General features: G+C 64.8%; 2 protein-coding genes and 2 non-coding genes across 4 annotated transcripts; all 4 read left to right on the top strand.

Moving 5' to 3' along the window:
• The first annotated feature begins 4,232 nt into the window (after positions 1 to 4,232).
• ATP5F1B (ATP synthase F1 subunit beta) lies at positions 4,233 to 8,139 on the top strand. Its single transcript, XM_019477449.2, has 10 exons — positions 4,233 to 4,380; positions 4,729 to 4,911; positions 5,497 to 5,671; positions 5,961 to 6,082; positions 6,379 to 6,563; positions 6,697 to 6,855; positions 6,962 to 7,084; positions 7,171 to 7,383; positions 7,596 to 7,797; positions 7,931 to 8,139. Exons 1-10 carry the CDS (start codon positions 4,248 to 4,250, stop codon positions 8,026 to 8,028), a joined length of 1,593 nt encoding a protein of 530 aa, XP_019332994.1. The 5' UTR covers positions 4,233 to 4,247; the 3' UTR covers positions 8,029 to 8,139.
• Positions 5,056 to 5,129, top strand: LOC132245942 (small nucleolar RNA SNORD59). Its single transcript, XR_009457640.1, has one exon. It is a non-coding gene; the product is annotated as a small nucleolar RNA SNORD59 (small nucleolar RNA).
• LOC132245943 (small nucleolar RNA SNORD59) lies at positions 6,232 to 6,305 on the top strand. The gene has a single exon (XR_009457642.1). It is a non-coding gene; the product is annotated as a small nucleolar RNA SNORD59 (small nucleolar RNA).
• Positions 8,140 to 10,022: 1,883 nt separating the features above from the next.
• On the top strand, positions 10,023 to 14,300 carry BAZ2A (bromodomain adjacent to zinc finger domain 2A). The gene is made up of 4 exons (XM_059719345.1): positions 10,023 to 10,121; positions 12,482 to 12,619; positions 12,947 to 13,516; positions 13,707 to 14,300. The coding sequence occupies exons 2-4, from the start codon at positions 12,484 to 12,486 to the stop codon at positions 13,904 to 13,906; spliced, it is 906 nt and encodes a 301-aa protein (XP_059575328.1). The 5' UTR covers positions 10,023 to 10,121; positions 12,482 to 12,483; the 3' UTR covers positions 13,907 to 14,300.
• The last annotated feature ends 17 nt before the right edge of the window (positions 14,301 to 14,317 follow it).

The raw sequence follows: 14,317 nt of genomic DNA, 5'->3' as shown, positions 1-14,317 counted from the left end.
AATTAGCACGGGCTTTTATTGCATCTGTTGGAAGGAGGCAAGTTGTAATGTGCCCAGCAAACCTTCAGGAAAGTGGATCTGTAATGGAAAATTGTAGATGCACTTTGACAATGGTTTAAACAGGGGGGAAAAAAAGCAAAGCGTTGTGATTTGACTCCAATAAAACACTGTTTTGTCCTCCTAAATCTTTGAGCTTCTGCATTTTGGCACCGAGGTCCCTGACATGGCAGGACAGGGGGGTGATGCTCTTTAGTTCCTGTTTTTCTCCTTTAACGGGTCTGGATGACTGCAGTCAATGGCACTCGGTCTGGGAGCAGCCTGCAGTGCCCTAGCCAGGCTCCGACGCTGCGGATCCTCCTTTCCTCCTTGGCCTGGGTGAGAGCATGTTCCCAGCCTGGTCTCTAGATATCTCCTCAGTGTGTGTATGAATTCAGTCAATGGGGTTTGTCTTCCAATGGGCAAAATTGGCCTCTTTTGTGAAGCTTTGAGACCGAGTCTCTGGGCTGAGACTTGAGGGCCATGGCAGGCAGGCCTGTGTGAGGTTATAAGCTGCATCTCCCCACCTTTGTGTTGAAGAGTGTCCCATGAGGTGGTTACTTGCACGGTCCTCTGAAGTGTCTGTGACTAGCACACAGGAACGTCTGCATTGCCAAGGCCTTTCAAATCCTTCCCGTTGGCCAACAAGGCCCATCTGAAGCTACTTTCCCAGGTCAGCACTTCAGCATAAAGTAACAAGCAGCTCAGTTGATCCCAGCAGCAGTGACCTGCGTTCTAGATGAGCTCTGCTGGAGTCGGGAACAGGAAGAGCCTACTGTGAAGATTGGGACGGTTGCCATAAAGCACGATAACAGGCCCTGAGGTGGTAGAGAATGCGCAAGGGGTTTGGTGGCCAAGGAATGTTGGAAGGGCTGGGAGCCTGGGAAAGGGCTTTTCCTTCTGTGATCAGCTTGGCTCTGATGAGCTGAGACAGCAGTTTGGAGCAAACTAAGAAGAATGGTGCTCGTATATGGAAGAGGTTATGTGCCCAGGCAGAAAATACATGGGCTTCATACAGGCCTCCCTGGAAAGGGCAGGAGTCTGCTGAGCTACTGCCCCTCAAGCTAGGCAAACCCTGAGCTAGGAATGACAGTGCTGATGTCATGTGGCCCTGCCAGGAATGTTGGGTATTTTCAGGGCAGTGCGTGCCCCTCCAGGCAGCGCTGGTAGCAGGCAGAGCTAATTTTAGACTCCAGGACATGCCGTCTTTTAGCCGGTGTCAGCTGGGATGCACTGCTGGAATTCTCTGGGTGAGACGGCAGATACAACCCAGCTGGGCTCAGGCTCCTGCCTGCTGCAGAGGCCTCTGAATCCCTGCCATTGTTTCCTATCCACAAAAGCCTGAGAAGGCGGAATCGTGGGCTTGGGTACGAGAACAGAAAGGATGCAGCTGCCGTGTGGCCTTGGGGATGCAGAGAGCAGCAGTTCCAGCACTCGCAAGCCCAGACATGGAGAATTGAGACCCAGAACAGCTGCTGCCTGGGTGCTGCTGTTAGCACCAATCCCATTAGCAGAAGCTTGCACGATGTGACAGGAAGAGCAGAGGGTCTGGTCCGAAGCCCACTGCAGTTGATGGAGACTGAGTGAAGCCATAGATACATTGTGCTTATACCTCAAAACGATGCAGCCTGTCTCCCCTTACAGCGCACAGTGAACATCCATCCCATTTGACCCCTGCCTTGGCTGTGCACAGCAGCAGCGTAACAGGACTGTGTGGGGGCTGTTGGAATGGTGTGCCCCCTGCTTCAGAGACCTAGGGCTGCTCTTGATCCTGACCAGCAGTTGTGCTGTTGGGGCTCTCCTCTTCTTCCAGCATATATTGATAGCTGGGGAGCGAAAGGGACCTGGCCTGTGTTTAGCTCTTTTTGTGCGAGCAGAGGACTTCTGCCAACACAGGGGAAGGGGCAGGGGCATTGCTGCTTTACAAAACCCCTCACCCTGGGACAAGGAGCTGTGGCACAAATAAAACCAGGCAGGTCTGTTTTATCAGAGCAGCTGTGTTTCTGTTTGAGCCAGGAGCAGCAGAGTGGGGCTGTATGTTCACAGCAGTGCCCATCTCAGCAAAGCTGCCAGCTCCAGCACAGGCTCTGCCTGGCGTCCCTTCCTCTGAGGAGAACGGAGAACCCGATACTCTGCTCATCAGCCCAGGATAATTGCCAGCTTGGGGAAACTTTATGTCCCCCCCCCCCCTTGTTTTAAGACCAGAGGTCAGAACAAAGCATGGGTTGATTGAGATGCCCTAGAAACCATTGTGAGTGGCTGCGGCAAGAATTACAGCCTCAGCCTGGTAACAAGCATCATGTGGGCAGTGTTTAACAGCTGAACAACGGGAGTTGCTCCTGGTTCTGCAACCAACTGCTGTTCCCTGTAGCCCAGAGAAGGCATCTGTTGGCACCTGAGTGCCCTGCAGGCTCCGGGCTGGGGCCTGGGTGTTGATAAACTGCCTCTGCTATGAGGACAGCTGTAAATCGCTTCAAGATCCTTGGAGAGTTTTATTCTAACCAGCCTCTGCTGGGCTGCAGCCAGCATACGTTTGCCTTGGCAACAGGCGCTTGCCATCAATAGATGGTTCACTTGGGTCCAGGCCAGAACACGCGGGTGCTGATTACAGACCTCAGGACCACCCCCAGCCCCTGACTCTGCTGTGCCATGGAGCCTTGCAGCCTCCAGAGTGGGAAAGCTGCCTTGGTTATTCCTTCCCTGTAGCATGGCTCCCCCAGCTGTGAATAACTCGCTCCAGTCTTGTGGCTAAGGTGCAAGGGAGGTTCCAGTAAGGTTGTACCCCCCTTTCACCCCTGCTCATTCACCTCTTCCTTGCTGCAAATGTGACTCTTCTTTGCTGGATGATGCTGTGCCTGTCTCTGCTGCTTTCCACCCCACAAGAAACCAATGTGCTTTGGAAGCCCAGACCTTAAGCAAGGGCCAGAGCTAGCTTACCACCACCCTCCCGCCCCCACTGCCCTGTACATTAAAGCAGTGGGTCTCAACCTTTTGTGTCCCAGGACCCATTCATGGCCAGTCCTGACCCAGAAAATCGTTTCAGTAGAAAACAGCCCCCTGGTTGTGCTGGAGCCCCGTGCTCCTGACCTGCTGCCCCCAGCACGCGGGCTGTGGTGGGGAGCAAGCAGACCCTTGCAACCTGCCAGGAAAAACCCACGTTTTTCTCCTTTAAAGGAGAACCCATTTTTAAAGTTTGTTTGCCACACTTTTATATATTCTTGAGACCCACTGTTGGGCTGTGACCTATGCATTGAGAAATGCTGCATTAAAGCACCTCAGTGGGGTTTGCTACAGCACACGGTTGAGACTTGCCTGGGACCAGTGATGCCAGTCTGGGGCTTCTCCATCTGGGGAGCACGAGCAGGCATGAGAATCATAGAAAGTGATGGGGGAAAGGGACCTCAAGAGGTCATGTATAGTCCAGCGTTTTTCAACCCGAGAATTGCAAGAATATATGGAAAGGCCATAGACAAACTTCAAACATGGATTTTTCCCTTGCAGGCTGGCAGAGCTCCAGCCTCCCAGGAGCTGCTTGGGGCCCCTGCACCCCACACACGGGGGCAGCAGGTCGGGACTGACCATCCGCTGTCAGAAGGGTGACAGCTGCTAACCTAGTGCAAGCCCCGGCGCGAAGGTGCGGACTCCCTTCATGGCTCAGGGGGGGAGAGGACCTGTGGGGGGGCGTGCACGGGGCGCTTCTGGCCTGGACATGAGGCCGGTTTTGTGTATCGAGTGCGGAGCCCAGGGCCGAATGAGCCGGGCCAGGCCGAGAGGGCCGAAGCAGCTCCAGGGGTATCCCTCGGGGGCTCAGCCACACGGAGCATCCGCTCCGGCTGCGCCTGCCCTGGGGCAAGTCCTAGGAGCAGCGTCCCCATTCGGTACCCGCAACTAAAACCGCGCTCCCCCACCTCGCCGCCGGAGGTCACCGCCGGTGCCCTCCACACCCAGCCACACACGTGGGCCTAGCTTCCGGCGCTCTGCAGGAGGGGAGCCCCGCCTCTTCCTGTCCCGCACAGCCAATCAGGCCGCGGGCCTGCTCACCAGTGGCAGAGGCGCCCCCGCGGAGTGGCGGTACCCGCCTCCAATGAGAGCGGCGGCCGGCCCCGGAGTGGCGGCCGGGACGCCCAATGGCAGGCGGCCGCTGCGCCGGCGGCCCCGCCCCGCCGGGCAGGTCTGCGGCGGGAGGGCGGCCCAGTGCAGTCGGCGCCGCCATGTTGGGGCTCGTGGGTCGTACCTCGGCTGCCGCCGCCGCCGCCACCGCCCCCCTCGGGCTGCTGCGGCCGCGGGCCTCAGCTCCCGCCGCGCTCCGCCGTCTCCTGCCGCGCTCCGCCGCCCTCGGGGCTCGTGAGTGCGGCCCGGCCCAGCCCGGAGGGGTCACCTTGGGCGGGGGGGGTGAGAGGCCTGGAGGTTGGGGGAGGAGATGGGGGCGGGGCTGGGGGTGAGAGGCCTGGGGGGGGCACAGGTTGGAAGGGGGCTGACATAAGGGGGGTGATGGGGTTGTGGGGCAGGCTGGACAAGGTTGTGAATAGCGGGGGGCAGTTGCAAGGCACGCCCCCCCCGAGGTTGGAAGCCCCTCCCATGGGGGGTCCTGATCCCCGAGGCGTCCAGGGAGGGGGCAGGCCGGCCGGCCGCTGCAGCTGACCTTGACCGACCTCCTCTCTTATCCCCGTCCCCCTTAATCGCTTCATTCAGGGCGCGACTATGCGGTGCAGACATCCCCGGCGGCCAAGCCCGGGGTCAGCACAGGCCGCATCGTGGCCGTCATCGGCGCCGTGGTGGACGTGCAGTTCGACGAGGCGCTGCCCCCCATCCTCAATGCCCTGGAGGTGCAGGGCAGGGACACCCGGCTAGTGCTGGAGGTGGCACAGCACCTGGGTGAGCGCGTGTGCTCTGCGTCCGTGTGCACACGGTCTGCGTGTGCACGTCCCCTGGAGTCGTGCGGCGTCTGTATCCGTGTGCCCTGGGGTCTGTGCGCGCGCATGGCCTGGGGCCTGTGTGCCCTGCAGGGCAGGGGCAGCTCCTTCCAGGATGATGGATCATTGTGACTTTCGTTCTTCTGAGCTTGCTGAAGCCACTTCGATGATCTGAGAAGGAGGCTTAAAATGGCTGCCAGCCCCGGGCAGTGGGGAGTGGGGCCTTGCTTGGTCCTGGCCTGGGGAGGTGCACCGGAGCCACGCGCGGGAATCCTCTTCCTGACTTGCTCGGGATCCCTGTCGTGCCAGCAGGCTGCGTAAGCCCTTTGCTGCTCTTGTACCAAGCCTGGTGCCACGTGCTTTGCTTCAGCTGGGGAAACTGAGGCCCGATGAGGCCACATGACCTGCCCATAGTTGCATGAGGAGTCTGGGTTCAAACTGGGGGTCTCAAGTTGATGCCTAGTTTCACCTGGGCTGCCCTATGGGGGGGGACACAACATGGTACTGACCCCTATGTCCTGCTGACCTCTTGCTCCCTCCCTGCCAGGTGAAAACACAGTTCGCACCATTGCAATGGACGGCACTGAGGGGCTGGTGAGGGGCCAGAAGGTGCTGGACTCGGGCACCCCCATCCGGATCCCTGTGGGCCCCGAGACCCTGGGCAGGATCATGAATGTCATCGGAGAGCCCATTGACGAGAGAGGCCCCATCACCACCAAGCAGTGAGTGCAGCCTGGCTCCGGGCTGGGACTTGTGGCCTGTGGTGCATGCGGTGGGCTCAGGGCAGCCCAGGGGCTCGTCATGTAGCAGCCCATAGGCCTTCTCCTAATATCTCACTTCTAACAGCAGCTTGGAAGAGCTGGGTAGGGGCCCAGAGGTGGGTGTCCAACGTGGGGGGGGTGCTGAAGTGCTTCTGCCCCTTCGAGCTGTGCGGGGGGCACTGACCCTCACAGTCCCACTGAGCACCGCTCACCCTGGCTGTGGCCTCAGTCCCTGCTCCCCCCGTCACAGGTCTGCCGCCATCCATGCCGAAGCACCCGAATTTGTGGAGATGAGCGTGGAGCAGGAGATCCTGGTCACGGGCATCAAGGTCGTGGACCTGCTGGCCCCGTATGCTAAGGGGGGTAAAATTGGTACGTTCGGATGCCTGGAGCAGGGCAGCGTGGTGGTGGAAGGAGAGTGGGGAAGCTTTTGTAGGGCTGGGCCTGGCTCCAGCAGTAGGGTTCTGTGGGGTTTGACCCCAGGCTCTGGCTTCAGACCTGGGGGAACGTCCTGCCTGATTCCTCCCCTGATGAGCATCCTTCTGACTTTCGTTCTTCTGAGTCTGCTGAAGTCGCTGTTGAAAAACTGAGGAGGGAAAGAGGCCGGGGCGGGTGGAGGTGTTGGAGGGGCAGCATCAAGCTCACACGGAGCTCCTGCTACCCTCCAGGCCTGTTCGGCGGTGCCGGGGTGGGCAAGACCGTGCTCATCATGGAACTGATCAACAACGTGGCCAAGGCGCACGGCGGCTACTCGGTGTTTGCTGGCGTGGGGGAGCGGACCCGTGAGGGCAATGATCTCTACCACGAGATGATCGAGTCTGGCGTCATCAACCTCAAAGACACCACTTCCAAGGTGGGCGTCTGGGTTTGCCTCATGGGCAGTGCTATCCTTCCTGCCTACACAGCCCCAGGTGCTAGCCCTGTGCTGGGGGCTGGTGCCCAGCTCTAGGGGGCTTGGTCTCACCGCCTCCCCCCGTGCCCCGCAGGTCGCGCTGGTCTACGGCCAGATGAATGAGCCTCCAGGTGCCCGCGCCAGAGTGGCTTTGACCGGCTTGACTGTGGCTGAGTACTTCCGGGACCAGGAGGGCCAGGATGTGCTGCTCTTCATTGACAACATCTTCCGCTTCACACAGGCTGGCTCTGAGGTAGGGGTAGGGGACAAGGTCCCAGGCTGCTGGTCCTGCTGCCACCATTTCCCTGGGAGCTGAGCAGGCACCAAGGCACGAGTTGCCCACCTCTCTTGCTTTGCAGGTGTCTGCACTGCTGGGCAGGATCCCCTCAGCTGTGGGCTACCAGCCCACCCTGGCCACTGACATGGGCACCATGCAGGAAAGAATCACCACCACCCGTAAGGGCTCCATCACCTCTGTACAGGTAATGGGCTCTTGGCCGGGCTCTGGCTGGCATCTATCCTGGGGGGGCCGCCCACCCTCAGCCATGTACCTCCCCCTGTTGCCCAGGCGATCTACGTGCCGGCTGATGACCTGACTGACCCCGCGCCTGCCACCACCTTTGCCCACTTGGATGCCACAACCGTGCTGTCCCGTGCCATCGCAGAGCTGGGCATCTACCCGGCTGTGGACCCGCTGGACTCCACATCCCGCATTATGGACCCCAACATCGTGGGGCACGAGCACTATGATGTGGCTCGTGGTGTGCAAAAGATTCTCCAGGTGGGTGAGGGGGTTGAGCATCCCTGGGCTATGGGGTGCCCCCTTTCACCCTGCCCCCACAACTACTGGCAGGGGGCAGCCTATGGGCAGGGGCATAGCATCCCCCCCCAGGGAATGGGTACAGCATTCATGTCTCTTAGGGGGACCAAGCACCCTCTCCCCCTCCCAAGAGTCCCTCCCAGCCTGACTTCAGCCCCCATGTCTCCCCCCAGGACTACAAGTCGCTGCAGGACATCATTGCCATCCTGGGCATGGATGAGCTGTCAGAGGAGGACAAGCTGACAGTGGCACGGGCCCGCAAGATCCAGCGCTTCCTGTCCCAGCCCTTCCAGGTGGCTGAGGTCTTTACTGGCCACTTGGGCAAGCTGGTACCGCTGAAGGAGACGATCAAGGGCTTCAAGGCAATCCTTGCAGGTGAGGCGGGTGCTGTTGCCTGCTACAGCCCCCTTTGCCCAGGCTTGGAGCAGGGGCCTGGGTGGAGCTTTGAGTCCTGGTAGCTGCTGCACCCCCACCCCCATCCCTCTTCTGATCCTGCTTCTGCCCCTAGGCGAGTACGATCATCTCCCCGAGCAGGCCTTTTACATGGTGGGGCCCATCGAGGAGGCTGTAGCTAAAGCGGAGAAGCTGGCAGAGGAGCACGCATAACTTTGGCCTGTCCGTGTCTTCCCCCACCTGGCAGCTGCAAAGCCTCGTCGTCGTCGTCATCGTCCGCGCAGTATTTAACATTTCCAATAAAACTGTGGTGGAAAATGTGAACTAGGCCTGGTCACTGCAGGGGTCGAGGGTGGGGTTCCCTTTCCTCTGGGTGGGGAGCGGTGCTGCCCTGGGGCTTATGACAGCTGGCCAGGCTAGCGCGGCTGTGCCAGGCAACAGGAACAAGCAGCGCTGAGTCATGCATGGGCGCTGCCGTCAGCACTGGCTGGGCTGCAGGTGCCAGCCGAGGACATGCAGTGTGGCCGCCTCCCTGCTCTGCCCAAGGTGAAAAGCAGCAGTGTGGCCTTGGCCCTGCTCTCATAGCGCTGCCCTAGGGCTCCCTGGGGGTGGCTGCTGTCTAGGGCTCCTGTGCCCCGCCCCTCTCCCCCTGAGTCTGCAGGCACTTTCAGAGCTGGGCACCGTAAATCCTTTGCGGGTGACCGCTGGGAGCACGACTCAGCACTGCTGCATGGGGGTAGGGGCTGTGTGGACCCCTGCCCCTGCAGTGCCCAGAAGAGCTGGGGCTGCTTTCCTCTCCTTGCCCCTTGAGTCTTTGCACCCTTCCCCCACCTTCCAGCCTGTGTACACATCCTAGGGTTGGGCCTGATTTACCCCTGGGGGGAAGGGTCGGGGGAGGCAACAGCTCAGTGCCCCATGAGGGATGTGGCACACAGGGCTGTAGCAGGGGAAAAAACTGAGGCACGGAAGTGATGGCCCCAAGGCGGGTCCCAGGGGGTTTGAGTCCTGAAATGCAGTGGCTGCCTTGCAGCCTGCATCCGCTCGGTGCAGGGGGGGCAGGTAGAGCTGGGAGCCCCCTTCCCTGCCAGGGCTGCTAGGCAGCTGCTGCCTCTGCTGCAGAGAGGGGGGTAGAGGTGGTGCTGCAGCTGCCTCTGGTTTGCACCTGCCTCTTTGGGGGCTGGGGCAAGGCCCAGGCTGGGACCAGTCCCCCAGCAGTGATGCAGGGACCAAACCCCTGAATCTGTGCAGCCCCCTTTCCAGCTGCAGCTGAGCTAAGGGGCAGAGTGGGTGGGGGGGTCTAGTCCTGCCACGGGGGGGAGGTGGGCACTGGGGGGGGGGAAGTGGCCAGAGCTTTGCCCAGTGCTATTAGCCTGGCCCACTCCTGGGGGGGGGCAAGGTGCAGGCCTTGAAGGGGGGGACTTAGTCATCTCCCCCCCTCCCCGCCATCTTGTCGCACAAAGGGACCGCGTGCTGCGCTGCCGTGGAGCAGATGGGGCTTTTGTCTGGCAGCGTGGCGCAGCACAGCCCGGCCGGGGGTTGCCTGTGGATGGGGTCCAAGGCAGCCGACCCGGGGGAGGGGGGTGCGCTGGGCATGCATGGGCCCCCATCACTGGGGGGCCAGCAAGAAGTAAACCAGGCCACTGCACCCCTCCCCCCAGAACTTTGCAGGCCCCCAAGGCTACAGCCGGTCAGTGCAGGGGTGGCTGCGGGATCCTTGGTGCCCCCCCCGCCCACCCACCCCCTCCCCCTGCTGCCAGGGGCAGTTTCTGGGGGCAGGCAGGGCTCACTTGCCCCCACTAGGTTGCCCAGCAGTGTGGGGGAGGGGCCTGCAGCTGGCTCTAGGGTGGAGCCATTGTGCTGGGCCTATTGGGTACCCCCCCCCCCCGATGGGATTAGGGGTGGCAGCAGCTTGGGCCCACCAGGAGGGGGGTCCCGCAGGCCACTGCGCCCCCCGCCAGCATTGGGGTTGGCCCCTGCCCAGGGGGACACGTAAATGCCCCAGCCCTGGGGACCCTGCGTTGCAAGCCCCCCTTTGCAGGGCTTGGGGGGGGGCGGGGGGGGGCTGCCGGATTCCTCTCTTCTCCCCAGCTCGGCCCTGCCTCAGTTTCCCCACCCCCCGATGACGCAGGCGGGGGGAGGGGGGCGGGTCTTCCCCCCGGAAAAAAAAGGCCCCGGCTGCAAATGGCTCCTGCACCTTTAAGCGCTGGCGCGGCCGCGGCCTCCCGCGTGGGGCTGGGCCGGGCGGACACGGCCCCGCCGCCCGCAGCGGCTCCGGCTCCGGCACCTGCGCCCGGCGGGGCGGCCCGGTAAGAGCAAGGGGTCCCCCCCGGGCCCGCAGCCCCCCGGGCCCCGCATCGCCCCCCGGGTACGTGCACCCCCCGCCCTCCCCGCTGCAACCCCCCAATCCGCCCCCCCCCCCGTGCAGCTGGGGGCGGGGGCCAAACTTCCCGCCCCCCCACGCGGGTTTCCCGGGGCTTTGTGCGGCCCGGGCCCCTCCCCTGCGCTGGGGGGGTCCCCGCTGACGTCATCGCGCGGGGAAGGGGATTCCCCCCCACCCGGGGCGTGGGAAGGAGGCGCGGGTGGTTCATCCTCGGGGGGGGGCGGCCTGGCACCGCCTGGCAACTCGCCGCCCCACGGAGGTGCCTGGGGAGGGGGGCTGGGGGGGCACAGATGGGGATGTTGCAGGCACAGGCCAGCCCCCCAGCCCCAGGGCCCCCCATAACCCCCCTCGCGTCTTGGGCTCTGGCCCAGCCTGGGGGACGCAGGGCGGCCCTGATAGGGCTGGGGGGGAACGCCCCCCCCCACCGCCGGGGGAAGTGACCCGCCCTCGCCCTGCCCCAGGCCTGGGGGCCCCGGGGGGCGGGATGTGCCCCCCCGCGTGGGGCCTGGGGTAGGTAGGCCCGAGCCCGGCCTGGGCAGGGGGCACCGGGGTGTCAGGACTCCCGGGTCCTTTCCTGCCCTGGGGGCAGCGGGGGGGGGGGGGGGGGTCTCCTGCCCCCTGTCTTAGTTTCCCTGGTGGGATGGTCGGGTGTGGGTGCTCCCCACCTCTTGTGGCGGGGGGGGGGGGGGCAGCTGGGGCAGGCGATGGGGGGCCTAGCCCCGCCCCCTCCGCGACCCGGTGGCACCGCCCCCGGGGGGTGAGGCTCCACCCTTTCCGGCCCGCCCTTCCCCGCCAGGGCCCGCCCCTTCCTGCCCTGGCCGGCGCCGCCAGGCCCCGCCCCCGGCGGCGCTGCCCGGCGGCGCTAGGACCCGGTGGCCGCTCCCCGCCCGGCGCGGCCCAGGCCCAGGCCCGGGCCCAGCCGCAGCAACGGGCCGGACCTGCCGGGCCACGCAGGTGGGCGGGGGGGTCTCCATGGCAACCGCCCCCCGGGGAGGGGGTGGGGGGGAAAGGGACCCGTGGGGGGGCGCGCGAGGCTGGGGGCGGGTGACGTAGTGGGGGGGGGATCCCCGCGCGCGTCCCGGGGGGAGGAGGGACGCCTCCCCGCGGCCCCCCCTCCGGTGTCTGCGCCCGGCCCGGCCCCGCCACCGCTTCCGGTTTGTGCCCCCCCTCCCCCCGCACTCCCCTGCCCCCGGCCCTGGCCCTTTAAATCCCCCCCCCAGCACCCCTCCCCCTTCGCGGAGCTGAGCCCCGCCGGACCCGGTGCCGAGCGCCCGAGGCGGGGTCCCCCCGGCAGTGACCTTGGTGCGGGGCTGGGGGGTCCGTGGCTGACCCCTGACCCCTGCCCAGCCGCCAGCTCCAGACCCCCCCCCCCCCCCCGGGCACCGTGTTGCAAGCGGCCCGCTCCTGCCCCACTTCCCCTTTCCTGATCCCCCCGGCTGGCGCTGGGGCCGCGGGCAGGGCCAGGGCCAGGGCCAGGCCGCCCACGCCGGCAATTAGCGCTGGGAGAGGCCTGGCCCGGCTTGGCCTCGTTAGCCGTCGCCCGCTGTCGCCCTGCCCGTGGAGCCGGCCCGGCCTCCCACGCCCGGCGCTTCCCCTCCCCTCTGACGCCCACCCGGCAGCCTGGCACCTGCCCCGCTCCGACCTCCGCGGGGTCCGTCCCGCCAGGCCCCGGGGGCCGAGGCTGCGCTGGGAGCGCGGCCGCGGCCGGCACTGTTTCGACACCCAGCGGCCGCGTCGTGACTCGGGAAGCGCCCGCACCCGCGGAGGTGGCAGGACTGAGGGGTGCCGGGGGGGGGGGGTCCGGATACCTGGGCTCCGTCGCGGTGACCTTGGCCGGGGCAGACCCGACCGGCAGCCGTGATGCCTGAGGGCTCGGACACCGGGGCCGGCGGGTCGCTGCAGGGTGCTCCCTGCCCTCGGCGCCCCGGGACGAAGACCCCCGGGATGGGACGAGGAGCTGCCAGGCCCCCCCCAGGCCAGGAGCCGGGTCGCGGCGGGGCGTGCGTTTGGGAAGCCAGCACCGTCCTCCCATCCGCGTCCCATCAGAACCGCCCGGGGTTCCCCGCGTGGAGCGCTGCCAGGGCGGGGACGCGGCCTTGTCCTGCCCCGCCGCGCTCAGGCCCTTGCGCTGCACCCTCCGGCTCCGTCCGTTTTCCACCCCCCCAGCCTGGCAGCGATGTCCAGGGTGGAGGAGGGTCCGACAACTGCCCTGGGGTGAGGGGGGTGTTAAGGACCTAGGAAGGCCTCCGCAGCACATTTAACTCTCCGTGTCTCTGCCCTCCTCAGCAATGGAAACGAACAACCATTTTGGCTTCGCTGGCCTGCCCTCCGCCCCCACTGCCTCAGGACTGAAACCCACGCCCGCCTCAGGGGACAGCCTCTACGCCAATGGCGCGCCCACCGCCTTCCCGCCGCCAGGGAAAGGTGAGCCTGGGCCGGAGGGGGGACCCATGTCCCAAGCGCCTCCAGCCTGCTCCCCTGGGCTGGCGGCAGCTCAGGTCTCCCTGCTGGGCAGGAGCCAGGCAGCAGCACGACAGCGGCTCAGGGCCTGCTTGGAAAGGAGCCCAGGCGTCCCGGGGGTCCTCCGACTCACACACGGATGCGGCCCAGTCTGGCCGGGCGCAGACGTCTTCAGGGCTGTGGTCTGAGGAACCAGAAGCTGGTCTCCATCTGCCCCCAGGCCGGGCGGGAGGTGCCACAGGCTCCTTCCTGGACGTGGCTGACCCCTCCCCTCTCTCTCCCCCCTGGCAGGTCTGAACGGGGACATGAATGTCAATGGCTTATCTACTGTATCTCACACTAGTACTTCAGGGACCTTCAACTCGGCCACCCACTCCCCGGCCGCCCCCCCCCTGCACCCCTGCGACTATCTCTGGAACTACTCGCAGTACCCGGCATCTGGCGCCGGCGGCCTCAAGGACGGCCCCGGCCTTGGGCAGTACCCACTCAACGGACTGCTGAGTGGCGGGCGGCCCCCGTCACCCGGGCACAGTCCGGCCCTGCGGGGGGGAGCCGAGTTCTGGGGCAACGGGACACCCGGCTCCATGGGGCTGAACTTCGACTCTCAAGAGCTGTACGACTCCTTCCCCGACCAGAGCTTCGAGCTCCTGCCCAACGGCCCGGGCAGCTTCTACACGGCCTCCCAGCCCTCCCCCATGCTGGGCACCAGTGGCCAGGCCTTCTCGCCACCCCACTGCCCGCAGGATGATCCCGACACTGGCGCAGAGGGGGCACCAGCGGGGGGCAAGGACACACCGCCCGCTGTCTCAGAGAATGGGGCCGGCCTGGTGGGGAGCCTGGAGCTGGAGGACACACAGGCAGGTGAGCAGGGTACCCTGCAGGGCCTGAGGTGTCAGAGCTAAATGCTCCCCCTGCAGCCTGGGACAGTAGGCCTAGCACTTGGGGAGCGGGGCTGGGAGTTGGGGGCTGCTGGGATGGATCTGGGGGGTGCCCGGGTTTCCCTGCCTAACGCCCCATCCTCCTGGGGGGGTCTCGTCTGCTTGGTCTCCAGACCTGAAGATGTGCGGCTACAATGGCTCAGCCCCGTCCATGGAGCCACTCAGCCGGGATGCCTCGGTCTTGGCGCCTGATGCAGCCGGGGGCTGCCTGGGGGGCGCCTCCCCCATGGGGGCCCCCCTGGAGGGAGCCCACATGCTAAGTGAGGAGCCCCTGGAGCCTTTCGAGTCTCTGGCCAGAGGTAGGGGGCCCTGAGGGGGGGTCCCATAGCTGCTGCATTGGCCTGGTTCTACAGGGCTGAGACCCAGGCTGGGGTCCTAGGAGCTGGGGCAGGAATGAGTGGGGTGCTCCCTCGCTGCCTCTCTTATACCCCTGTGCTGCTGAAGCTCCTCCTCCTGGGAGGTGGGGCACAAAGCCCTCCCCCAAAGGGGTGGAGTTGCACCTGGGCTGCCTTATTTAAAGGGCCGGTTCCCCTCCCCAGCCTATTCCCTGATCCCTCTCCCAGCCCAGGAGGAGGTGGCAGTTAGGTAGGTGATTACTCAGACACATTAGCATATTGTTAGCATCTCAGCCATTTTGGGATTCCCCAGAGGAAGTGCAGCCGTTAACCCCTGCGGCGCCAACCACATTCGAGGCAGCACGGGGAGCTTGGATCTTCCCTCCCTC

This window comes from Alligator mississippiensis, chromosome 15, assembly GCF_030867095.1.
Source record: "Alligator mississippiensis isolate rAllMis1 chromosome 15, rAllMis1, whole genome shotgun sequence".
NCBI lineage: Eukaryota > Metazoa > Chordata > Crocodylia > Alligatoridae > Alligator > Alligator mississippiensis.
This window is presented reverse-complemented; position numbering and strand designations above follow the sequence as displayed.

Bases quoted from the DNA above. Each gene is read 5' to 3' on its own strand.
- ATP5F1B (XM_019477449.2), top strand. From the start codon at position 4,248: ATGTTGGGGCTCGTGGGTCGTACCTCGGCTGCCGCCGCCGCCGCCACC. The intron at 6,564-6,696 runs GTGGGCGTCTGG...CGTGCCCCGCAG, and splicing joins TCAAAGACACCACTTCCAAG to GTCGCGCTGGTCTACGGCCA. The intron at 7,384-7,595 runs GTGGGTGAGGGG...GTCTCCCCCCAG, and splicing joins GTGTGCAAAAGATTCTCCAG to GACTACAAGTCGCTGCAGGA.
- BAZ2A (XM_059719345.1), top strand. From the start codon at position 12,484: ATGGAAACGAACAACCATTTTGGCTTCGCTGGCCTGCCCTCCGCCCCC. The intron at 12,620-12,946 runs GTGAGCCTGGGC...CCCCCCTGGCAG, and splicing joins CTTCCCGCCGCCAGGGAAAG to GTCTGAACGGGGACATGAAT. The intron at 13,517-13,706 runs GTGAGCAGGGTA...CTTGGTCTCCAG, and splicing joins GCTGGAGGACACACAGGCAG to ACCTGAAGATGTGCGGCTAC.